Here is a 26,378-nt window from a genome sequence, read left to right as displayed (position 1 = left end):
GGAATATTTTAAGAAGACATTTTTAGAGCACAAAACTAACATTTGAGTGTTAGTTTCTGTTTCAGAAAAACAAATGAGTGCAACATACTGTAAAGGGGCCCCTTTGAAATGCATGCAGACTACACATGCTTTTCAAATTTGTATGAAATGTGAGTCATAACAATTCTCAAATTTCATTGCATAAAATTCTCTAATAACAGTGTAATTAATAAGCAATCAACAATAAAAGATGGCAAAACCAACATATTTTTAAAAACCCCACGCACATTCCCAAATAACCCGTAAGTTAAGAAGGCAATAATAAGAGAAAGTATGAAATCTAAACGTTAGAACTGAATGACTCTCAGAATATATATATATATATGATTTTTGGTAATCAGCCCAAATGGCATTTAGGGGTAAGTTCGTAGTTTTAAATGCATTTATTTAAAAGACAAGAAGATATTATGGGCTGTCACACCCTTGCCTGTTTCAATTTGTGCTTTCTGTTTCTTTAGATGTCTTAACAAAGCAGCTAAGAGCAAACACCAATTCACACAGAACTTGTCTGTGACCATGTCAAGTTTATGAACTTTTAGCTACTTGTTGAGATTATATGAAAGCATCACTATTATAGAACAGCATCAAAGTCAACAAAATACATTTCTTAATTTTTAAAAATTTCTGACTTTACTGTTTTTTATTAAACTATAACACTAAGGGTACAAACATCATAAATACACATTCTAATTTTTCTTGACATAAGAGCTAGTTTAATACTGTGAATTCCACTAGTTTGTTCATTGCTTTCTTCTCTTCTATATAATTATATACTTTCATTATCACAATGTCTGAAAGATGCCATTAGAAAGCACGGTTTCTGAGGTTCCAAGGTATTATAGAGCTTTTTCTTGTTATGGTTATTAGCTTCATATTTCCTGAAATTAAAATAATCATAAGGATGAGATAAACATAGGGATGCATATTCTCTTTCAAATGGAAGCCACTGAAGTGCCCATCAATAGACAAGTGGATAAAAAAAGCCCCAGTACATACATGTAATAGAATATTAAGTGGCCATAAAAAAGAATGACATTTTAGCATTTGCGACAGCACGGGTGTACCTAGAGGGTGTTACTTTAAAATAAGTCAGTTAGAGAAAGAGAAATACCATTGGATTTACATGTGGAATCCAAACAACAGTATAAATGAACAAAAAAAAAACCCAACAGAAATAGACTCACAGACACTGAGAACGGATTGATCGCTACCAGAAGGGAGGGGCTTTGAGGGACTGGGTAGAAAAGGTAAACAGATTAAATAAGAACAGATTGGCAGTTACAAAATGGTCACGGGGGTGTAAAGTACAGCACAGGAAATATAGTCAATGATACTGTAATAACTGTGCGGGGCCAGTGGGTCGTGGAAATATCAGGGGGAACATTTTGTAAAGTATATGATTGTCTAACCACCATGCTGTACCCCTGTAACCAATACAAAATTATATTTAAAGTAAATTGTAATTGGACAAAATTAAAAATTAAAAATTAATTCATAACATGTAGAAATAAAATATTCACAAGGATGTAATTATTTCAATGACAATTACTTGATAATATTCTTTCCTTTTGATACCACCTGTATCTATTAAGATAAGTTTACATTGGCAAAAAGTATAATTCTTAAGATGTATAAAATAATGTCGGTTTTAATTTCGAGGGGGTGGTAAATGATTGAAAGCAGGCCTGGGAAGTCTGTGTTGTTAGACTGTTATCACAGCTGAACAAACGGTAGTGAATACGATACAAATTTTTTAAACCTCCACTTTATTTTACTTTTATAATTTAAACTATAAGTAAAGATTCAGGGTAGGAACATGAAAACACAATAATCTTTTAAAAGTAATATAGGAAGGAAAATGAGAGACTAAATATTAAGTGAGAACTGGAGAAATTATGTTGTGAATAACATAATTTCTCCAGTTCTCACTTTATAATTTTACATTTCCTGTAAAATTAGTTTTGAATTTTTTCGTCAAAAGGAAAAAGCAAAAACACAATGGGCCAATGGAATCCTGACAATTCTCTGGCAAAGACAATCTTTTTTCTAACTATTAATTCTAAGAGAAAATAGTCCCAAGCAACTTTACATGAAAAAGAGATACATAAAACATTAACAATTTTGAAAAAGATTCAAACGTCCCCTTATGTCATTCTTTAATACAAGTCAAGGGCATAAACTTAACTGCTTCGGTTAAAGCGCTACCCCAGCCTCGCCATCACCTCCCACAGTGCTTATCAGATTTACCACCACCAACAAACAATGTGTCACACATGCAAAAAAGTCATTACTGTACTGAAACGCAAAGTTAACTGGGAGTCCTTTGTTTTATGTGGCAACCCTTCCTCCAACACATGGCGATACTTTGCCCTGCGCCCTGCACCGCAGGGAACGGACAATGACTTCTCATGTAGGAGGGAGCACAAGCAAGTTACACAAGTTCCACTGTTTGTCAGCTAACGAGATTTTACAATATTGTATTTCACTTGAGATTTCAGAAATTATTAATACTGAAATATTTCAGTTGTTCCTAAAAGAAATTTTGGAAAGTCTGTCATAGATGTAGAACATAAGGTGACAAAGAACATTGAAATTGAAAACAGGCAAAATTTTTAAATGTCAGAAACTAAAAAAATTATCACTGAGATGAATTTTGTTTTATTATTTTTGAACTGCAAGTGGATGAATAGAGATAAGCTAAATTTTGTTCTGCTTAATAAGCTATACTTTATCTATCTTGTACTTAAAAATAATTTGTATGAGAAGTATAATATACAATTTAAGTGGCTAGGGAACAAATTTTATACAAAGGTTTTTTAAAAAAGACTGAAAGGAATAAATATTAAGGAAAACATAGTGACATAAGTGTTGGTCCTGGTTAAAGGAAAACATAGTGACATAAGTGTTGGTCCTGGTTAAAGGAAAAAGGATGATGTTAATCTCTCTGAGGCCATGTAAATAAATCTTATTTTACTCAATAAAATTAAAAATTCTTAGGAACAAAAATGAACTACCCTAACTCTTAGTTCAAGGTGATGGGTGGCTGGACCTCACTGAAATGACAGTAAGTAAATTAAAAAAGTGTAACCCTGAACAATGTAAAGGATGCAGGGGGCTCTCATATTTATGGGAGATGCAGGTCCGATGGAGGACTAAGAGCTACAGAGAGGAGATGAGGAATCTGTGATTAGACACGTGTGGACAGAGGGTGACAACGGAGATGGCCAATTTGGGGGAAGATGGGAGCTAAACTGGGGTGAGCCCTGGGAGATGAAATGGGAGTCTGTGTCGGGAGCACCCACACCTGATGGCCAGGACTTGATGGCCCAGGCAGGGCACACACACCTAGTCTTCCCAAAGCAAAGCTGGGTGGGCGTCTGCTATGACCAGAGCAGGCCGTGTATGCACCTGTGCCTGGAACAACACGCTCTGCGCTCTGCATGCTGGTGCCCCTTTACTCAAACCACTAGGGCGGGGGGAGGGGGAATAAAGCAACACAAAATGCGAAACAATAGCAACCTCGCCTCTCATACAAGGGTGTCCAACCTGCGGCCCATGGGCTGCAGGCAGCCCAGGATGGCTGTGGGTGTGGCCCAACACAAAATCATAAATTCACTTAAAACATTATGAGATATTTTTGTGACTCTGTGTCACAACGTATTTAATGTGTGGCCCAAGACAACTGCTCTTCTTCCAGTGTTGTGCAGAGATGCCAAAGGTTGGACACCCCTGTGAGTCTAAAACATAGTTTGCAAACCAAGAGATTCTGCCCACGTGCCAAAATCTCCCAGGAAGCCTCCTTCATCCTTTACTTGTTAATAAAGAAACAGGAGGATACGTGAAGTGTGGTGGGCCGAGGAAGAGGAGAAAATTTACCCATATTGCCACCACTCAATCGACCAATATTAACATTTTCTGTAAGCTTACTAAAATTCAGATAGCCATGAATCACTAAATACTTGAGAAAGCATGTAACACAACAAAGAAGGACAAAAAAAATAAGCACTTAGGAAAGTGAAAGGTCAAGCCACAGCGAAGACTAGTGTTCAGACTATAGACAGGAATATTGCAATTCAGAATTAAAAAGGCAAACAGCCCAATTTTAAAAATTTGAATACACATCTCACAAGTATACATTCCATAAACATGTATTTCATTAAAATACATATTTTATTATTATATTCATATAGACATGAATGTGTATACATAAAGATACTCCACATTATCGGTCATTAAAGAAATGCAAATTAAAATCATGATGAGATCGCTGCACTTGCTTTTTCTACAATTTTATACAAATAGAATCATACAGTGTAGGGTCTTTTGCTTCTGACATTTTTTTCAGTCAGCATAATGTGTTAGAGATTCACCCATGTCGTTATATTGATCTGAAACAAACTCTGATTTATTGTCTCTACATTCATTGTACATGTGCATCTACAGTACATGATAAAAAAGGAAAAGGAAATAATGACCGATTCTTCTAAAACAGAATATTAGAGTATATCAGAAAGTTATTTGCACAAAGCTTAAAAATAAGCAGAAGGATATAAAAGTAACCGATATCTGATAATTTTCTTATATTAAAATTAATTTATATACTTACCAGTTTATCATTGAAGGTTTAACTTTAAAAAATACAATACAGTCTCTTATCCACTGGGAAGAAGGTTGAGAAATACTCTGATCCTTGTTAGGCACTTGTTTCCAGGAATGATTCTGATCATTTTAAAAGATGTTTGGACTATGAAACTGCTAATAGTAGATATCCTGTTAGAAATTTTAAAAATAATTTAAATATAATCACATGACACATCCTTTGTTGTGGATTCTTATCTATTTTATGTTGTATGGGTATAAAAAGAAAAAAGCTGTGAGTGTAACATCAAAAAATTAGTGACTGGATTTACCTGCTGCTTAATCTGTTATGGTTTTACAAAGGTAAGGTTAAAGTAGCTTATCTGGCAAAAAACACGTATATATACCAATGTCAGAAAAATACCGCATTCTAACAGCACCAGCAAACAGAACGGCAGAGACCGATCTACATCATCTACGGCCGTGTTTCACGTATTTCGATGCCATTACTTTCTGCCTAAAGATTGATAACAGTTAAATTTCCATTATTCCAGACACTTGACTGTCGTGTTTAACACTTTTTATCTGGAGTTCCACCTTGCCTGACAGCTGACAGCCTACATTCACTGAGTTCACACTATGCTGCAGGCACTGTTCTCGAGAGTGCTGTGCGATGAGTCCACAGCGAGGGAGAGAGAAGGAGGAAAGGAGGCAGGTGATACACAGTGGATGAAAAGATGGGGTACAGATGTGCCTTCCCCTCATTTCAACTGACAACAGGTTAAAGCAACCATCTGCTTTGTTGTGAGTGCAGATGTCAGCCGTGTTCCAATGCAGAAGAAATCTTCAGGATCATCTCATTTAAACTCCTCGTTTCATAAAAGGTGAGGAGAGCTCAGAGGAGTGGTAGGGCTTGCCCAGTAGCACATGCGCAGGCGACCACACTGAAGTCTAGTTGTTCTGACTCCCAAGTCTTTGCTTCTTTACCCCACCAAGACACTAAGTCGACTGTAAATAATAACACTTTCCAAAAATGGTGGTGAATTTACAAATGACTAAAAACCACACAATGCTGAATTTTTGTTTATCTAATAAATAGTGACCTGAAATAAGAATGTAAATACATTTGAATTAAATAGTGAAGGTGTTTTATTTTTGAAATATTCTTATATAATTTTGAATATTAGAGAAATAATGATGATTTTTTTATTATGACTTTCAAAACACTCTTTTAGTCTGTTTGCATTGCACAGCTGGAAACAGCGAGGCTATGCAGGCTGGACTTTTTTAACTGGGAGAGATAACCTGGCTCTTACACAGGCGGCTGGTCCCCACGACGCACAGATCTGGCAGGAGATGAACTGTGTTGAGAGCACCGTGTTTTATAGTTTCCCTCATTTTCTTATCACTCCTTTTCTAAGTAATATTTTATAAGTTCATGAAACATTGTTTCTTTCTCAAATTACATTTTAAAATCTTACTTTTAAATATTGTTCTGTTCCAGGAAATGATGACTGTATACCCACATGCTGGAAGAGAGAAGGTTTATATCGGATACGAATTAGCTTATTTCGTTCTGCACATTTCTCCTGGGGACAAAGAAAAACAACCATCTTTGGTTAAAACCCAAATGCTCCTTTTACTGCATTTACGAATGGCAATTTTTTATGATGTTAGTTTTTGCCAGGGGTCTATATTAATATTTTTAAATTTAAACAAAACATTTGTTAGCTTTTTCTTCATAAGACTAATAGAACGAAAGAATTGAGATACAAAAGGGCTTTAATTAAAGCAAGGACTACCATGAACCCTGTCTTAGAAAATGTCCACTGTCATACCAACCACGGCATTTCCCCCCCCATCTGCACAAGACCCCCCGTGGATTCCTGAAACTGCCGACAGTACAAAACCCCTCTATATACTGTGTTTATTCCTCTACATAGATACCTGTGATTAAGTTTAACTTATAAATCAGACACAGTAGAGGTTAACAATTTAAAAACAGAAAAGTTATAATAGGCCACTTTCACCATGTATAATGCACTGCTGTGCACAGCATGCACCCACACTTTTGTGTGGGTTAATATGTGGGATTACCATGCCCATTATTATACCCATGGTATGTGGTTAATTATACCCATGCATAACGCACAACCTTACTTTTCCCTCAAAAACTTGGGCAAAAAAAAGTGTGCATTATACACAGCAAAACACAGGACTAGAGTCGAGTAGCGTGAATGTGGCATTGTTACATAAAACGAGGGCTGCTTAAACACGAGCACCCAATGCTGTGGTGGGTCTGGTAACTGAGCCGGCCACTGAGTGGCCAGCGCGAAGGAAGCGCACCCAGCGTGGAGATGCTGGGGAGGGACGGCGCACGTTTCGCGCTCGCTGGACGTATCGGGACGGCACAAGATTTCTCTGCACTACACGGAATGGCAGGTGATTGAAAACGAGAATTGTTGACTTCTGGGATTTTCCACTTAATATTTTTAGACTGTGGTTCACCTCGGATAAGTGAAACCGTGAAAACGGATACTGCAAATAAGGAGGGTGGAGGGATACTGTATAATTTTCCTCTCACGTTCACTGTACTCCAAAAATTAATCAAGTTTTTAGTGTTTTCCTATCTGCCCTTTTCCCTCAGACTACATTATCCTTCCTCTTCCTATATTCATTCATTCCTACACTATATTACACCTCTCATTTCTTCTTAAATAGTAAAAAGTGTAGGATTAAAACAAAGAGCCAATATGGAAAAAGATTTGGATCATCTCCTTAAAAATAAGATGACCTGTGGCATCACTCCTATTAAAAACATTTGAAATCATTCTGACCGCTATCTGAAACTTACTTTACTGTGTTTATAGAAAATTCACTGAAACATATCTCCAATCTATACACATGATATTTTTTACCTTTGTAGCCTTTACATGTCAGGACTGACATGTAGACTCTTTCCAGCCCCATCATCATTTGCGTGTATGAGCGCCTGGGGCCAGCCGCACACACCCTCAGCGCTGTCCCATCATTTCGGTGGGGTGCCCCTTCCTCGGCGTAGAGGAACTTCCAGGATCCCTAGTCAGTGATTTTTCCAGAGCTTTTTCTTTGCCCTGAAGTTGACTTTGATATTAATATGCTGCTACAGATTTCCTTTTAATAGTGTCTGCATGGAAGATCCTTTTCCATCTTTTACATATAGCATTATATTGTATTTAAACTGAATATAGATAGTATTTAATTGCACAGTGTTTTTAATCCATTCTGATAAACTGTCTCTTAGTTGGTATATCTTAGCTATTTATATTTATTTGATGTAAATATTGAAATGTTAAGATTTTTGACTGACATTTTATTGGTTTTTTTTCTGTGTGTTCACTGTTTTTTGTCCCCCTTTCCCCACATTTCACTGCACATTGGCCTCTCATTACTTCATTTACTACGTAGAAGCGTCAGTAAAATTTTACAATATTGGAAGTCAAAAAATTGATGTACTCATCGTATTTGGTTTGGTAAACAAATTTCAGGGAATTATATTAGACAGCATTTTCCTAAAATATTTGGAATGCACAAAAGTAAAGAAATACTCACAGGAGTTTCTCCTGGGTGGCACATCTTCACTTGAAAAATGTCCCCTAATAGTAAGTCTATAGGTTTATCTTTGTAGAACATTAAGAAGAAACGCACAAAGTCACTCAAGTCCTCAGATTTAAATAGCTTTCCTATAGAGAAAAAGAAGTCCAAGTAACTTGAGTATATATACTACATAGCATAACATAAGCCTTGTATATACTTGTTCATTCTATTTGCATGAAAGAAAGGCAAAAATTCATTAAAGATTATTTTAAAAATACAATTAAAAAAGTAAAAAGAAGGTGAAGGGGTTAGTCAAATAACATATATGAAGTACCCATGGACATGGACGGTGGTGTGAGGATTGAGTATGAAAATGGGGGGCCGGCTGGATGGAGGGGGCAGAGGGGCAAGAAGATTTTTGAGACAATTATAATAGCATAGACAATAAGTCATTAATAAAGGGAGAAATTAACATTAATAAGGTTGGAGAATAATGAAGCAAAATAATATATCTGCTTAATTATTCAGAACTACCACTTCTGGGGAGCGTGGTGTGAGGCAGGTCTACAATAGCACTTGTTTCGGGAAAGTGTTGGTAACTAACTAGAGAGTCAACTGTCCAATGAGATCCATGGCTGTGTCAATAAAATCAAAGGTGTAGGGGCTATACTCTTACATAACTGTCCAGAAACTGTGATTTGTAATCCAATTTTTATAAACTTTATCAGCCTATCACATGTTTAATTTTTATTAATGACAGTATTATTTCAATATTTCCATCTCTGAGCATTGTTTTGTAAGAATGTTATTTTTCTTTTAGACTTAGGATTCTTCAAATTTTGCTATATTTTAAAGTATGATTTCATTACATCTGATTACTTTTTTCTAATACATTGCACCTTTAATTTTGAAATGAAGTTGAAGTTACGAGATTCAGGGAAGGGATCACAGTGTAGAACACAGCTGACTCTCCGACCAGCGTGGTATCAGGGTGGAAGCAGGCTGCAGTTTCTCAGATTTGGCACTTGACAAAAAATTTGTCAATTTGGCACTTTCTCAAATTTGGCAATTTTTCTCCAAATTCTGGCACTTGAATCGGTCTGGGTCACTCAGTCAAACACAACTAAATGCTATACAGTAACCAGAGCAACTGACTTAATGATGGAAATATCTGCTTTATTATTTATGTTTTCCTAATCTTCTGTGAGCATGATGTATTGTAAAGTCCTATTTGGCAAGCCCACGTTTCTGGTAAATATTGAGTAAAGCACTGTTATTATGATTAAAAAATAAGGCCTCTGTAAAGTTAAGTTTATCAGAGTCCAGCATCACGTATGTAGTGCCCCAGTGGTGACCAGAAAGTGAATGTTCTCTATCCTTCGCATACCTGACTTTGCTGAGAAAGATACAAAGAATTGAAAAATTGCTGAGTAATATATCAACAAAACTATTTCCTCTGCAAGGGTCTCATCAGGTATTACTGTTACCTACCGTTTTTCTTCCTGTTTTAACCAAAGCTGAGCAAAAACCCTCAGGGCCTTAAAACTGGATTCCATACCACTTTACAGAAAGTTTGGGAAAGACAGTGGTCAAGTAAGTATACGAAGAACAGATGGATTTTACTAGCAACCAGAGAAATGCTTTACGCTCCTTCCTGTGGCAAAGACAGCTCTTTATGGCTGAAATGAAATGTTACCAAGCACCTAGGGAAGCAGGCGCTCGCCCGCACGTATGGGCGTCTCAGCTGCACGGCCCATAAAAAGCAGCTGGGTCTCTAAGCGCTACAAGGCCATCTGGCAGCGCTTAGAGACCCAGCTGCTTCTGCCCTGGGTGACCCCGCCCAGGGAACGTATAGGTCACTTCTGCTCTGTGGTGGCAGAGCGTTTGCCAACCACAGGGGCCCACGCGTCTGGGAATGGATGAGCCTGAGGGACTGTCAGTGGCACCTGTGCAGCAGTGAGAAGGAATGAACTAAAGGCGCATCAAGAAACACAGTGACAGTTTCAATGTCTTGTTTGGAGGACAAAAATGTAAAGAACAGGAATGGGTGTATCACAGCACCACTTACGTAAATTCTAAACACACGTGTCAATCTGCTTACTTATATTGTCTGCCCAGAAAAATTTTTGGTTTAAAAATACATTTTCTGAAATTCAGATCCTTGAACCTGATTTTAATATTAAAGTAATTGTATATTTGTAGCAATCATTCCATTTTCATTTAGTAACAAACTCATGGAAGTTCTTAAGAACTTTTAAGGTTACCATGTGCTAAGGAGGTGGAACCCCCCAAAATAGATGCATTGCTTACCTATGAATCCAAGAACTGAAAACTCAATATAAAACCAATTATTTGAAGTGATAGAATGTACAAAATCTGTGATTTTTGTAAAGTACATCTTTTTAGCTATGATATCATCTTCCAGCTGGACAAAAAAACAACAAAAAGAAGGCATTAGCACCTTTGATGCATCCATTGAAAAATTTATATTAGCTTGAAAGTTGAAAAAACTTTCAATAGATTACACTGAACGATGTTTTTATGAAGTAATTAATAATTTTATTTTTTTAGTTCAGTTCCCTGAGGGTATTTACTGTCTTTCAATTTTCATTTTCTGACTCTAAGAAAAGATTCTTTCTTTCTTTCCTAAATGCTAACATGTAACATTCACTCTGAATCCTCTTCGGCGGACTCCGTGTACCTGAGTGCATTCTCATCCTCACAGACACTTCAGTTTCCAGTTCAAGACCAACTGGCTTCGTGCGGAGGCGGCAGGTGCCGTGTTCCACCACCAGATGTTGTGGTTGGCAGACACGAGGAGCTGGCATTCTCCCCCACGGCCAGCTGGTTACAGGGGGTGCTAATAAGCCCCCAGACAGTCTTCCGTAAGGGAAGTGGGACTAGATGTTTCCTCTCTGATTTAATGCACACTACGTGTCACCAACCTACAGACTCGGAGGGTCTCCTAAATGACTTAGTAGAGGAACGTGAAAATCCTCAGGCACTTTACCAGAGCACAAAACAGAACTGTGTTGTTGGTAAGAATTCATTGGCTGGATCTCACATTTCCATTTCATTGTCACTAACTAGGAATCAAGGATTATTCTTTTTCTTTTTTATTGTTGTTCAAGTACAGTAGTCTCCATTTTTCTCCCACCACTTCCTCCGACCCCAGCCGTCCCCACCTCCCACCCTCGATCCCACCCCCCTTTGGCTTTGTCCATGTGTCTTTTTATATGTCTGATGTTCTTTCAATAAAAGAGAAGACACTGCTTCAGGCCTTTTCCTAACTCTGTCTGTTCTCCAATGATGTTCCTCAAACTCTCATCACAGCTGCACAGAGCCTCATGAAGTGAGTGTACACGTGCTGTTGGGAAACATTACTTAACACTGTGCAGGAACTTAGAGAGTACAAACCATACATAACTGATCTATTTCATAAATACAGTATCGTCACTGTAGAACTATGTGGCTCCTAAAATGGGAGGCAATGTAGGGTAGCAGTGATAAGCACATACATGGTCTGACATTTAATAAGTTCTCAAATTGCATTTATTTCACCCAGTAAACTTGTGGGCAAAGAAATATAGACGGCACAATTTCAAATTTTTTTTCTGATTTGGTAAATTCTTTTCAGTTTGCTTCAGGTAATATTAATTTCTTCCACAACCATGACTCCAGCAAGAGGACTAATATATGATCAGTTTTATGCCTCCTTTTGGTTTTAATATAGTGAGTACTTTCTATCTTCTGAGTACAAAGTAAGGTGGAGGAATACAGTAAGGAAGGAAGGACTCAAAGGAGGGAGAACACAAAATTTCCACTTTAAGTTCTATCTGTCTAAGGTCATACCTGTAAATAATACATGGCCTTGGGTTGGGCATACAGCATCAAAAAACAAAAATCCAATACTTGTTTGATTCGCCAACTAAAGGTAAGTAATAAAATCGGTTAAGATTTATTATGATGATTTAATTTTTTGCTTATAAGCACATTCCAGTGATTTAAAACACACCATTTTCACACTTTGCTGATAAAGAGCACTGCCTACACTGAATAAAATTGTAGATGTTACATGAAAAGTTACACTCACATGTTTCCTGTCTTTATTCAGTGGACAATGTCTGCCATTGCTAAACTAGGATAAATACAATCTATTTATTTTAAATTTGGGTTTGTTAAGTTTTGATCTACATAATAAAGTTAATATTCCTTCTTAGGTCTTGTTAAATGAAAGTACCAAGAAACTTTATTCTGGTGTAATACTAGGCCAGGTCCTGAAGGTGCAAAGACCAACACACAGTGCTGCTCTTGGCCTTCTGGGTCCCATGACCTAGCAAGGAAGACAGAAAACTAATACAATTAGGACAATGGCATAAGAGCTATGGAGAGATACTGCCCGTGATGGTTTACAATAAGACGGGGGTGGGGTGGGGTGGGGGGTGGAGCGGGAGGCAGTAGAGCGTTCAGTGTGGAGGACGGTCCTGCAAAGGCACAGGACATGTGACAGGGCAGCCCCCTGAGATGTAGGGCACAGAGAGTGGACGGAAGAGAAACTGCCGATGGGACGGTTGGCAGAGATCCGACCAGCGAGGGTATTTTACGTCATGCAGGAAACTTGGACTTGATCTCACATGAAAGGATTGTTCTGCCTACAGCGTGGAAAGTGAATCGGAGGACAGGCTAGGCTAGAGTTAGGGGAAGCAGACAGATCTGGAATGGCCTGGACTCAGTCCAAGGCAGAGAAAAACGGACCAGAGTGATGACACGGAGAAAGATTCAAAACGAGAAATGACGACAGGCATAAAGGGCAGATGGGAAAACAAGGGTTAAGAGTGACTCCCAGAATTCTGACTCTGAACACTGGGGATGGTGTGGGCCATTAATTAAAAAGCAAAATGAAACCCTTAAGAGATTTCCAGATTCTGACATACTACTTATTATGTGAGAGCAAAAAGAGCTAATAAATGTTGCGGTATCGCTAAGATCTTTTTCTGAATTCCGATATGTCATTTGCTCTATTAAGTTTTGAGGAACCAAATTATTACATTTCTTTTATATCTATCATATTTGTAACCAAACAATAATAATCTTCCACATATATTTAGGATTATTGTCTGTACAGAGATATATGGTATTATATATAAAGATATATTTTAAATTTTCAAAATTCTTGCATAAATATATTTTATTCTTTTTAAAAAGATTTCATTTTAAAAGATTTATCATTTTAAAAAGATTTATTTTTAGAGAGAGGGGAAGGGAAGGAGAAAGAGTGGAAGAGAAAAATCAATGTGTGGTTGACTCTTGCACACCCCCTTCTGAGGACCTGGCCTGCAACCCAGGCACGTGCCCTGCCTGGGAATTGAACTGGTGACTCTTTGGTTCAGAGGCTGGCACTCAACCCACTGAACCATACCAGCCAGGTGTGGCTATCATATTTTATTCTTACAATGACTTTTCTGAATACGTAAGGTATATTTTCTTACATACACTGGAAAGTTGAGGAAGCAAAATTTTAAAAAAGGCTAAATTACCTGCCTAGGGTGATCAGAAAACAGAAAAACTCGGCCTAGAATCTAGGTGTAACAATTTATAATGCTAGGCGTTTTCCCCTTCATTATGCTTTTGCTAATTACTGTCTGTAAGTGCGAACACAATCAGTGGTGCGCTGGTGGTGTTTAACAACTCTCTCTCTCTGCGGAGGAGTAGGGGTGAGCCCTGATTTGTAGCTGGTGCCCATTTCCATGGTGTAAATGCTCCTGATTTCATGTTACCAGCTGATTTCATTGAACACAGAGTTGGGAAATGATGCACACAGTCAGCCCTTGCAAGTCAGTAGGGCTGGATTTAAAATAATGATCTGCTAGATGCTGATTCCAGCATTTCATCAAAGGAAGTTATTTAAGAATACAATTTTCCAAATGTCATACCTCTCAAAGGTTTGTGAGTCCTCAGGTGAGTGCTTGGCATGTAACATGTCTGGATAAAAAAACTGAGGTATTGAAATGACTTCTAAGGATCCAGACTTCAGTTGCTTTTTGAATCTACAAATAGAAGTGGAGGCTTGTAATTGAATATTTGATGTACCAAAAATAACAAAAGTCAGTGGAAAGAATTTCCTTACGCATGTCCACGTAATATTTTTGATTAGAATTATTTCACATGATGATACATGATATCAGTATCATAAAACTAATAGTTTTTAGTCAAAGTATTTCTTTTATGAAATAGAGACAGACATATCAAAAAATTAAAGTACATAAATCCCACATTCTGGGGCATATTCGATTTCCCAAAATCGAGCATGCTCCCGCTTTTGGGCTGTTCTTCCCCCTCAGGCAATTCTGTTTGCCAGGCGTCCCCTTTCTCCCCGCGTCTGCCTGTAGAATATCTACTTCTACCCTTGACTTAGCTTCATTGTTACCTTTTCCAGAAAGTGCTCCTTGATACCGGCAGGTACAGTGAGTTCCTTCCTACTCTACCTGTTCTCATACTGCCCGTCCCAACCGCCACGCTAACACTAGGCTCCTTGTGATTCGGTTTTTGCCAGTGTCACCACCCACTGCAACGGGAAGATTTGGAGGGCTGGGTTCATTCCACAGCATCTTGCCTGACAAACAGCTTCACGTGGGCTCCCCAGGGCTCGTGCCTGCTGGGCTGCGTGCAGCAGGAGGTTGTGAGCAGAAGCAGTGTGGTAACTTTGTCCAGTGAGGAACCCAACATGTTTTCAAGATAAGCTAGTAGGCTCCTCACAGAGACAATGGATTTCATGGAGAATAGATATTATAACAATAATGACATGAAAAGTAGGGATTTTTTTCAAAGTGAAAATTACTCTATTGCTAGTGTAAAGTCCTTAAGATTTCACAGTTTTTCCCATGGAAAAATGTGGACTTTAATGGGTAGATGACCTACAAAATTGGGGAAATTACAAGGTGTACTTCACAGCTTAGATAGAACTACAGGCTCTTTCTGTGCTGATGCACAATGAAATAAATGGGATCAATAATAAAATAATTGGGTAGAAAGAATAGTACAGAAAAAATTCTAACAACCATTTAAAAATATGTCCGACAGTACTTACTTTTTTGTAATCATGTCAACAACAGATGTTAAATAATCTCCATTACTCTAAACAAAGAGAAAAAGACTTTACTGAAACTAAGCATGCCTCATACTTTTATTAATTCACGTTTGCTACGTGTAAATCTAATCTCTGGGTGGAATGTGAGCATGTCTTCATCATTCCTAGTGTTTCACTTTCCATGAAGCATTTTCACAACCCAGGGGTCTGCAAGATCTGCCAGAAAAGACTTCGCTCTCCCTTTGTCGCCGTGTGAAATATCTCTCTGTGTTATTTACACTGAAAACTCGGCGGTTACAAAAGCCAGGCATCTCAAACAGCTTTGCCCTAAAAACTGAATGGCTCATTTCAAAGAACTGCCTTTGGAAGGCGTCTCCATTGTATCAGTATCATGTGACAGGAAGCTCACTTCGAAGTCACTCCACACCTTTCCAGACAGGACTGCTCAGCTCAACCTCCCAATTTTCTGCCAATTTTCAACGAACTTTGTGTATTTACTCTTTATTGAAAGCTGTGCTTAGATTAGATGACACGTTCAGTTGTACATGGCTTTTAGTGGTTTATTCTTGTAGATAATTTTTTTTTTTTTTAGGTAGCCAATGGCATTTACAAGATGCAGCCTCAAGGCCCACAAGCATTCCCAATATAAAATTCTGGAAATATTTCCCGTAGTGACAGCTGTAGTGTCAACTCTGCCGTTCAGTGAGTTCTGAAAGGCAATTTGGAGTGTATACAGTTAGGCTGTTTGTTAAAAATATCAGGCATGATGCAAATAATTCTACTATAGTACCTAAGGTTCTTAAGATGGCCATAAACTAAATCACCAGTTATTTGCTACATGCTGAAACATAGTATACTTTTAAAAAGTCCTAAAGTTTTACTTGTTAGTCATTCCATATTCTATTTTAAAATCTGTACCCCATACTTTATTATTGGTCTAAATCAACGATTTTCAACCCGTGTGCCACAAGAGTTTTTAAAACATACCTGACTAACACCTGATTATTTAGTCAGCGGCACTGTGCACTGATCTCTTGTCTCTTCGATTGTCAAATAAAAAGTAACAACAGTCAACACAACAATAGCCACATGGTGTGAATGAATAAAAATTATACCTATTTTTTGTCAGATAGGCAAAAAATATATTTTTGGTGTGCCACAGAATTTTGTGATTCGTTTATGTGAGCCATGACATGAAAAAGGTTTAAATTCACTGGTCTAAACATTTTAGGCAGATGTGCATTGTGTCAGCAGCAAACAAATAAAGACTGAACTATGTAACACAGAAGAAAGTGACAAAGGTTTTGGAGACTAGGTATATATGCTTCTAACATTAAGAAATTAAACTTGGAGAGAAGAATTATCAATATTTAATTTTTTATTTATATTTTCCCATTAGTTCTTCTGTTGCTTGTTTTGTTTAGAGTTTTTCTGCATTTGAAGGAATGTTTATGATAAAAATTCAAATAATAGAGAAAAGAATAAAGGAGAACACAGATCCTTTTAACTCTCAACATCCAGAGATAACCATTATTGTGTGTTATATTTTATATAATATAAGTTTATATATATATATAGTTTGTATATACTAATATTTAAGTGTAAACCAGTATTTATATCATTCCAAGATTTGCCCATTCTGTTTTTTTCTTCATGCATTTCATCTGTCTGCATTAGCTTCCTTCCTTCCTGCTTTCTGTCACATTCTGCACAGCGAATAATACATTGAAACAATGCTCTATAACTTTTTTTACTCAACAGTATGTTTTAGACATTGTGTTATGTTAGTGGATATTCATTCTTTCACTGGTTACAGATCATTGTAATGTAGACATGAATATTTAATCAGTCACTTATTGGTATATATTTTGGTTATTTCCAATACTATGATTTTATAGCACTGAAAATCCTTGAAAGAATTACATAGTGAATGCTTACTATGTACCACACATCATGCTAAATACCTTAAATATGTTAGCTAATGTAATTGCTGAAACGACCCTATGACAAAGGTAATATTATCATCACCATTTTACAAATAAGAAAAGTGAAGGGCACAGAGGCACTTGTTCACGTCCAGCAGCCAGGGGTGAAGAGACTGGCACTTGGACTTTGGCAGTTTAGACCCTGAGTCTGTATTCTAAGCTTCCATACTGGTCTGTGATATTCATTTTTAAATTCTTGCCTGATTATCTCCTTAGAATAATTTCCCAGAATTGTGATTTCTGAGACAAAGGATATACACATTTTAAGTCTGATATATGTTGCCCACTTCCCTCCCAAAGGCTGTCCAGTGTTAGACTTTACGTAATACTCTCTAGGTTCACACGGCACTAGAAGCAAGATAGAAAAATTTGAGTATCCAACAGAGAGATGCAGGTGTGTATCTGCTCTATTAATTACTAGGACAATTACTTCCTTAAATTCATTTCTACATTTATAAAATCAGGACATTGCTACTTCTTTTACAGGGATGTCATGCAGCTTATACATAATATGTACAAAAATTATCTATAATCTTTCAGATATAGGAAGAAGTCCCTCAATTAGTGGTAGTTATTATTTAATATAAATTATCTCTTGATTCCTATACCAACATTTTACTGGGCAGGTTTTATTACTATAGCATAAATTTTAATGTTCTGTTTGTAAAAATAATTTATGTGGCATATAATATGTAGAGCTCCCAGGTACATATTTAACAACGCAATCTGACTTCTCCACATGGGAACATGATATTTAAATAAACTTTTTAGAATGACATATTTAGTTCCTTGGTGGTGTCAAAAAAAGTATTAACACATTGTCTACTATCCAAAAAAAGGCACCTGCGAATTACTTTTTTCTGCTCTCTTTAAGAATAGAGAACTTCTATTTAAGGATAGAATTTGAAATGAGACAGTGGTCAGTATGGAGACCACGGGCTGGGGGGAAGGACAGCCAGTGGCCCTTCCCACTTACATCTGCAACAGAGACGATCACCACGGAGTCCTGCACCTCCTCATGGGTCATCCTGGAGATGAGTGAGGTCAGCGTCTGCTTCAGGTAACTGTGATCTTCTCTCTTAACAGTGGGAACACCCAGCGCAAAGGACACTGCAGCCCCGCAAGCATGGGATCGCCATTTCCAACCATGGGGGAAAATACAAGTTAGTGTTAATATCTATGCTTCCTTCTATGCTTGGGTAGTTATGCGGTCATAAAAATGGTGCCTGAAACTGTTTTACAAAAGTTATCCAAACCACTGTTAGCTTGTATTACCTATTTCATTTTCTGCCTAAAGAAATTCCAGTTTGCAGTGAACGGTTAGGAAAGACATTAAACAGACACCCAGATGTTCTCAGGGTGGAGAATTTCAGTGTAGTTAAAAAGAAATGAACCATTCTGCATTTATTATAGTGTTCCTCCAACCGGGCAGGAAACACATTGGCTGATTCCCCCCTCTTATTCCTTAGGGGACACTAGGACCCCAAATAGGAAAAATACTATGAAATAATTTCGTGCGCAAAAAATTCATGAAGTAATTGCCAAATGATTTGATGGAATAAATTCATGTCCCTAAGTGTCTTTTAATGCCCAATAATGACGGAAGCACTGGGAGAACAGACCCGGGTCATCCTAAATGGGTATCGAGATTCTATGCCCAAAGCAGCCACAGACAAGTAAGCAATGAACATAGCTATGGTCCAACAAAATCGTACTGAAAACAGGCAGATTCAGCCTGAAGGCTGTCGTTTGCTGACCGCTGGCCCAGAAGGACCCACTCATTGGAATCAATGAGGTTTGTGAGATAGGAAAGTTTCTGAGAGTTGGCCTGATGCCCTTCTTCTAACTCAGATGTTTTCTCTCTTCTCCTGTACCCAGTAAGCTTGAATTCATCCTTCAAGGTTGAGCTTAATCATCCCTTCTACAAAGCTTTTGCAGACCTTCGTCCTCATAAAGACAGGGAAATAAGAAGATAACCAGATGAGTATAGACTGTTCAAAACCAAGGGAGAAAAGAGCTACCAAACACTGAGCAGATGCTTAACATATGCTTGGCTTATACTGACTTACTTTAAAAGCATCTGTATTAAAGTTGAATTTGAATTCAAGTCTCCAAATATCTATTAAACTATCTTTTTTGCCTGACAATATACTCTTTTCTGGTGGTCCAAGTTAGTGCCAGCTAGGCTGGCGATCTAAATATCAAACTGAGTATCATTTTAATGGCTCACATTTTAAAACTTAAAAGCATGTCCCCAAAGATCAAAACATCTGCATTTGATTTTCCAATTTCAATGTTCTCACCGCCTGTTTTCTCTTTGCTGATGATTACATCAGGATAGATTCTGCCTATTTTCCTTAGATGAGGGAAAAAGGACTTCAAGACTTCAAATGTATTAAGTACTGCTTCATTCTCATCAAACATATTCACTTCCTTCTCAACTGAAAGGGAGAAAAAATAGGGCTTCTGAGTTTGTGACTATAATAATGTCCCCCCTCTGGCACAATTTTTTAAAAGAGGGTTAATAAATTAATTCATAGGTTAACTTAATATTTATACACAAGGGGAATATTGTTAAATGTAAATTATCAAAATCATAAGACTATAAAATATAACTCAGAAATCGATTCATATTTATTTAAAAAGTAATAGAGCAAGTCTTCCAATAACATCATGCCGTTCAATGTCCTTCATTACCATTGATTAGATGCTATAGGAACTTAACTGTTGTTTATATCAATTACCATATGGAAAAGTTGGTTTCCTTATGTATCATTCACCTTGAAGTTGCAGCACCTATCAATGTTATTAAGTGAGGACTTCCTGCATTTAGGTCTAACACTATGAGCTACCCAACCAGAGGCTAACAGAATTGTCAGTTCCAAATAACGTGTAACCGAAACATACATAAAGAAGCATAACTGAAAACATTTCCGAATCACACATCCATCTGTTTTGCTACTTTAATATCAGGTCATTGAAGTTTGTATCTCTATAATTTTGTAGCTCCTTCAATATTTAGTGACTCCGTTTGCACTATTCATTTGAATTTGCCTCTACAATTTTGAAAAGAAAAAAACAAAGTTGTAGGACTCGTACTACACAACTTTATTTCATAACACATGATACGTCAGTAAAGGCAGTGTGGTATCACAGAAGAAAACAGATACACAGATCAATGAAACAGAATAGAGAATCCAGAAATAGATCCACACAAGTAAGGTAGATTGATTTTTTTTAGGGTGGAAAGGCAATTCAATGCAGAAAGGACAGCTTTTTGACCAATGGTGCTGGGACACTTGGACATCCACAGGAAAAAGGTGAACCTGAACCTAGACTTCATCCTATTGATAAAAATCAGCTCAAAGTCTCATAGACTGAAAATGTAAACCATAAAAAAAAACACGTAAAAGAAAATCCTCATGACTCTTAAGAGTTTTTAGATACAACATTAAATGCAGGATACATACAACAAGTGATAAACTGGACTTCATCAAAGTTAAAACTTTGCTTTTTGAAAAGTGACACCAATAAGACAAACCACAGACTGGGAAAAATATTTCCAAATCACCTATGTATCTGACATATATCCTGGATATGTGAAAAACTCTCAGAACTCAACAACATAAAAACAAACCACCCAATTAAAACTCAGACAAAAGATTTGATCAGACATTCCACAAACAGGATACATGAATGGAAGATAAGCACGTGAAAATGTTCAGCATCATCACACTAGAGAAATGCAACCTAAAACTACGCAACACCATGATAGTAGAATGGCCGTCGTGAACGGGAGGGACTGGGACTCTCCCGCAATCGCTGCGGGTGGTGCAAAATGGTGCAAAATGGTGCAAAATGGTGCAAAATGGTGCAAAATGGGACAGCCGATCCGGAAAACCGTGTGGCGGTTTTTTATAAAGTTAAACATAAACATATCCAATATCCGTGACTTCTAGATATTTATCCTAAAGAAATGGAAATTCAAACAAAAATCCTGTACATGCATGCTCATAGCAACAGGTATTTATAATCATGGCCCTCCCAAAAAATGAAAATGAAAACAACTCAAATGTACCTCAACTGATGAAGAAAAACAAAACTACCCATTGTACATCCGTACGGTGGAATGCCAATCAGCAATAAAAAAGCACTAAACAACTGGCCACCCCACCCAGAAGAACCTGCACGGAGTGAAAGAAGCTCGTCTCAAAGGGGGTTACACAATGTGGGATTCCACTGGGGTGGCTCTCAGGAAAGCGGAGAACTGTGGGAAGAGTGGATTCATCAGTGGTTTCCAAGGGTTGAGTGGGGGGAGTGTCGGACTACAAGGAGGGGGCACGCAGCGGGACGTTTTGTTCTGAAGAAAAGGGGAACCACTGAAGGCTGATTTACCAGACAGTGTAGCCCTCACTTTGGCTACAGTGAGCATAGGTAGGTGGGAATGGCTGCAGAGAGAGAAAAAATAGGAGTACGTCAGCAATCATTCGGATGCAGCATGAGGGTGGCCTGACTAGGGTAGTAGAGCTGGTGAGGGAAAAATGTGGACAGACTGTGAGATATACAGGACTACAAATCAACGGAATTGCTTACTGACTCGATGCGGAAGTACGCAGGAGGGAGAGGGAGGAGTCAGAGATGATGCTCTGGCTTCTGGCTGTGTCTATTGGATGGATTATGCACGGTGGTGCACTTCACAGAGATCGAAAACACAGATCATCTTCCTGGTGGAGATGAGAGGCAATGCACCAGTAATGTCTCTTACCTGATTTTTCTATGTCTGACAATAAAAGAATGAGTACTGATTTGATTAAATTTATTGGGGAGAAATGCTCTAAAATTAGCATAAAATTTAAATTTCCAAACACAAAACATAAAAGAAACAAACTACCATGCATAAAAACAGAAGCAACACAAACCTAAGTTCACTGATACATTTTCTCTCTGTCTAATGTCATCCTTCATTTTATTTAAGACTTCCATCAGCTCCTGGCGATTTCTTTTAGTTTGGTTTTTTAAATGTAGAATATTTTCCTTAAACTCCAAAATATGGTGTCTACAATTAGTTAATTGATTACCTGCAAAGAAAATGAGTATGTTTATACATGTAGCAGTGGTATCATACAATTTTCATAATATATAACAAAATGTAAAATAAATGCTTCAATATAGCTATATATCTAGCACTAGATGCGTGTATGCATTTCTATGTAGTGCTATATACAACAAGAATTATCTTCTGGAGGACGGGCCCCTTGTAGTACAGGCTTCCCCAGCTCAGTGAGTGTTCTAGGAACCCAGCTGTGTCTGCACCAGCTGCATTGTTGTGAGAGGCTGCGTTCGGCTTCAGTGAATATTTTTTCTTGAAGACTTTTAACATGTTTGCCCATTTCGTGGTGGGTGATTTACGAGTGCACCGGCCCACACCATGCTGAGTATTAGCAGTTTTTGAACAAAAGCACCATGACCTGCATGGCTCGCTGTCCCCATTCACCTGACTCTCGCTGAGCAACTGTTTTTTTTTTGTTTCCCTGGATGACAGAAGTCCTCAAAGGGTTTTGCCAATTTGGAAGAGGTAAAACAAAAAACAGCAGACGTGCTAAAAGGCATCAAAATCAACAAGTTCAAAAACTGTTCTGAGCAGTGGGGGAAATGTCTCAATAGGTGTATTGCATCAGAGAGTACTTTGAAGGTGACTGAAGTTTAAACATGTAAGGATAAATACTCAATTTTTTATAAATAAATTCTATTTTTTTGCCTCCCCCTTTTATGTCTGTACATAAGAGACTTGAAAATAATGAAGTGTTAAAAACAGTAATACCTGGAAGGTGCGTGTATCAGATTTGTAATTAGAGGGGGAAAAACAGTAGAACCAGAAAATTCACTTCTAAGAATTTATCTAAAGCAAATGACCAAAATACTCACAGACTAGGCTCTAAGGACGTCCCACATGGGCAGCATTATTTATCATCATAAGAAATCAGAAACAACCTAACTACCTAACAGTGGAAATATGCTGAATAAATTACAGAATACCCTTTTAATAGTTCTGGGAGCTCTGGCCTTAAATCACATATAACTGAACCTCAGTTTTGTCACTTACCATCTGTGTGGCTCGGGCAAGCTGTTTGATTATTGTCAGTCTCTGATCCTTCACGTGTACATGGATGTGTAAGAATCCCTGCCTCAGAGTTGGTGTGAAGATGTCATTTGAGAATGCATGCAAACCATGTGGCAAAGCACATTAAAAATGCTTTGCCATATGTCTAATAGATATTATGTGTTGATGGACTATACTTTATTCATTTATCGATGGAATACTATGCAACTATAAAAATATTTAATGTTGTAAAAGCAATTTGGATGCTTATGAAGCTTCCCGTACAAGGCAAATACTTGGCATATAACTTTCATTTCAAGGAACAGATTAGGGCTAATAGTGTAGACTTGAGAGCAAAAGTCTTGAGACACACTTATAAAATGGAGCAAAACAATGTGGCGATAGAATACTGTCCCAGACTTACTTGGGGACATTTACTTCATCCCTGCCTTGGCTCACACTAGCCTCAGCCCAGGGCAGAGGGCTCACCCTTTGAAATCCAGCCAGTTGCCATTATTGAGTAAATGGACTTGCCAGCACAGGAACTGATTGGAGGGAACTGATTGGTTCTAGACAGAACCATGCTTCCTCAAAAGAACTGTAACCACCCCAGACAGATCTTGAATATCCACATAGTGGACACTACTTGGGAATGCTCACACATTTAAACAGGGTTGTAGCTAAACCAGTATAACCTTATATTTCTGGGGTTCCCTGGGTAATATTCTCTTCGCAAAATGGATCACGTGTTTGGGGGGGTGATATATCACAGGTGATGCAACAGAATGTAAGTCAGTCCCTAGGGGATCGATTTGGCAAACATGAAAAGAAAGCCTTTTCTCTAGAGGGAGTGTTTGCTCCCATAAATATTCTTTTAAAAATATTTATATTACTTGAATATTCATTCAGGTACTTTGTGAGAATAACATGCTATAAAACTATCTTGCAAAGCCTGAAATAAATAATCATTTGATGTTTTGCGTCACCTGTGGTGAAGTTGTGAAAACAAACACCAGTCCACGTGTGCAGTGGGCCACTGTGACTTCCCCCCATGAACAAGGTGGGGTGCCGAGCACCCTGACCTCCGCTTTCACCACAGGGGCCAGGAGAAAACCACCCACACCTGTGAGTTTAACTTTTCTACTAGCCGCATGATAAACGGTAAGAGAGATGAGTAAAAGTAATTATAAATAACAGATTTAATCCACTATATCTGAAATACATTTTCAATGTGCAATCAACATAAAGAGTAATTAATGACTTTGCATTTTTTGTACTATGTTAAATCTGGTGTGTATTTTACAGTTACAGTGCACCTTAACTCAGAGGTTAAATGTTAACAGTTGGAGTAAAATGCAGTCCTACCAAAACAATAAAATTCAGACTAACTTAAAATAAAGTCAGTGGAAAGCTCAGTTCCTCGGCGGCACGTGCTGTGCTGCGAGCGCTCGGCAGCTCGACAGCCGCCGGAGAGGAGCTGCGTGCTGCCCAGCACAGGTCTACGCCGCACCGCCCCCCCCCGCCCCCCCAGCCCCCCCAGCCCCCCCCCAGCCTCCCCACGCCGTGAGCTCATTAGAAACGCAGCACCTGGGGCCTGCGCCCAGACCTACCGACTCAGAATAATCCGCGCTTTAGTGAGATTCACAGGAGACTGGTGTGCACGTTAAAATTCGGGAAGCACTGTTCTAAACCTCTAGTTGTTTTATCTTTCTCATCGCTGACATTACTACACAGTTCAGGCCCTTATTGCCTCTCGTTGTACTATTATTATAACTGCATGTTAATTGGTCTCTCACTTCTAATCCACAACTACTCTTCTGGAAACACTGCTCAAAGACTGTAAGAGGTCCCCTAAATGCCAGCTGAATAAAGTCCAGATGACTGTCTTAGTACACAAGGTCCTGTTCAATGCGGTCATGACCTAACTTTTCCACCTTCTTTCACTCACTTTCCACCGCCGAGGAAAAAGTCGGGTTCCTACTCTAAATTAACGAACAGTCAGGCTTGCCAGGGATGGGGGCATAGACTTGAAAAACTAGGAATAATGGAATGGTCAAAATGGAATTGTCCTCAAAGTGCACAGGCAAAGGGAGGCAGGAATGAAGAAGAATCCGATATCTGGGTTAATTTATTAGCAGAATCCGCAAGTTTTAAATCCAAAATTCAACTGTATGTATGCTAAAACATTAACTCTGGACTAGAGGTGGAAGCAAAGTTAAATTTGAATGGCGGATAAACAATTTTCTAAATTAATACATCCCATTCAACTATTATACTAAAAATTTACTCATTGTTCATTTGAAATTCAAATTTAACTGGGAAACCTCTATTCGTATGTGCTAAATCGGCAACCGGATGGACAACAATAAATGGAGCCGCGGGGTCCACTAGAGAAAGTCCGGCTGCCAAACCAGCGCTCTAAACTGCGGGTTACGACTCCATCTCATCTCTTTCCGCTTCGCAGAAAACACCCGCGGGAGCCCTGAAGTGAGGCTCAGTAAGGGCAGAACACAGGAGAGGGAAGGTGGCCGAGTGAGAGTTGTCCCCAGAGTCGCGTGCTTCTGGGGACAATGGGGTGGAGGGCGGGCACGGATCGGGCGCCTGCACCTCTGCAGGGAAAGGCACTCGCAGGCGCACGCGTTGCGCGCGTGCCCACGGCCGGTCAAGGCTCCTGGAGAGACCCGCGCGTCCGTTACCGGTCAACCGCCCGCGGGACAACACGGTGGCGGGCCACACCTGTAAGCTCCTAATACGAAAGCAGGCGATCCCCTCAGGTCCCTACCTCGTTCACCACCCCCTCCCTCCTTCTCTCCAGCGGGAAAGGTGGCGGGAGAAGCCACCACGGCTTACTGGTTTGAGCCATCCTGGAGATAGAGAAACAGGAGAAGACGAAGAGCAAGACCGCAACGAGCGAGATCAGCTGGTTCACGCGCTTGGCCCTCATGGAGGTGGCCGGCGGGGCACCGAGCGGCGAGGTGGGCGGAGGCTCCGAGAGGGCCCAGGGCCCACACCA

The 26,378-nt window shown here is 38.7% G+C and overlaps 1 protein-coding gene across 1 annotated transcript; it reads right to left on the bottom strand.

The window, feature by feature from the left end:
* Positions 1-358: 358 nt before the first annotated feature.
* On the bottom strand, positions 359-26,378 carry MGAT4D (MGAT4 family member D). Its single transcript, XM_037058484.1, has 12 exons — positions 26,216-26,378; positions 22,185-22,343; positions 19,569-19,706; positions 18,242-18,375; positions 15,281-15,327; positions 14,127-14,240; positions 12,046-12,121; positions 10,504-10,618; positions 8,209-8,339; positions 6,099-6,206; positions 4,646-4,809; positions 359-917 (listed from the first exon to the last, which is right to left on the bottom strand). Exons 1-11 carry the CDS (start codon positions 26,307-26,309, stop codon positions 4,795-4,797), a joined length of 1,131 nt encoding a protein of 376 aa, XP_036914379.1. The 5' UTR covers positions 26,310-26,378; the 3' UTR covers positions 359-917; positions 4,646-4,794.

This window comes from Sturnira hondurensis, unplaced genomic scaffold (genome assembly GCF_014824575.4).
Source record: "Sturnira hondurensis isolate 20B ecotype Veracruz unplaced genomic scaffold, ASM1482457v3 Scaffold0010128, whole genome shotgun sequence".
In the NCBI taxonomy this organism is placed as follows: Eukaryota; Metazoa; Chordata; class Mammalia; order Chiroptera; family Phyllostomidae; genus Sturnira; species Sturnira hondurensis.
This window is presented reverse-complemented; position numbering and strand designations above follow the sequence as displayed.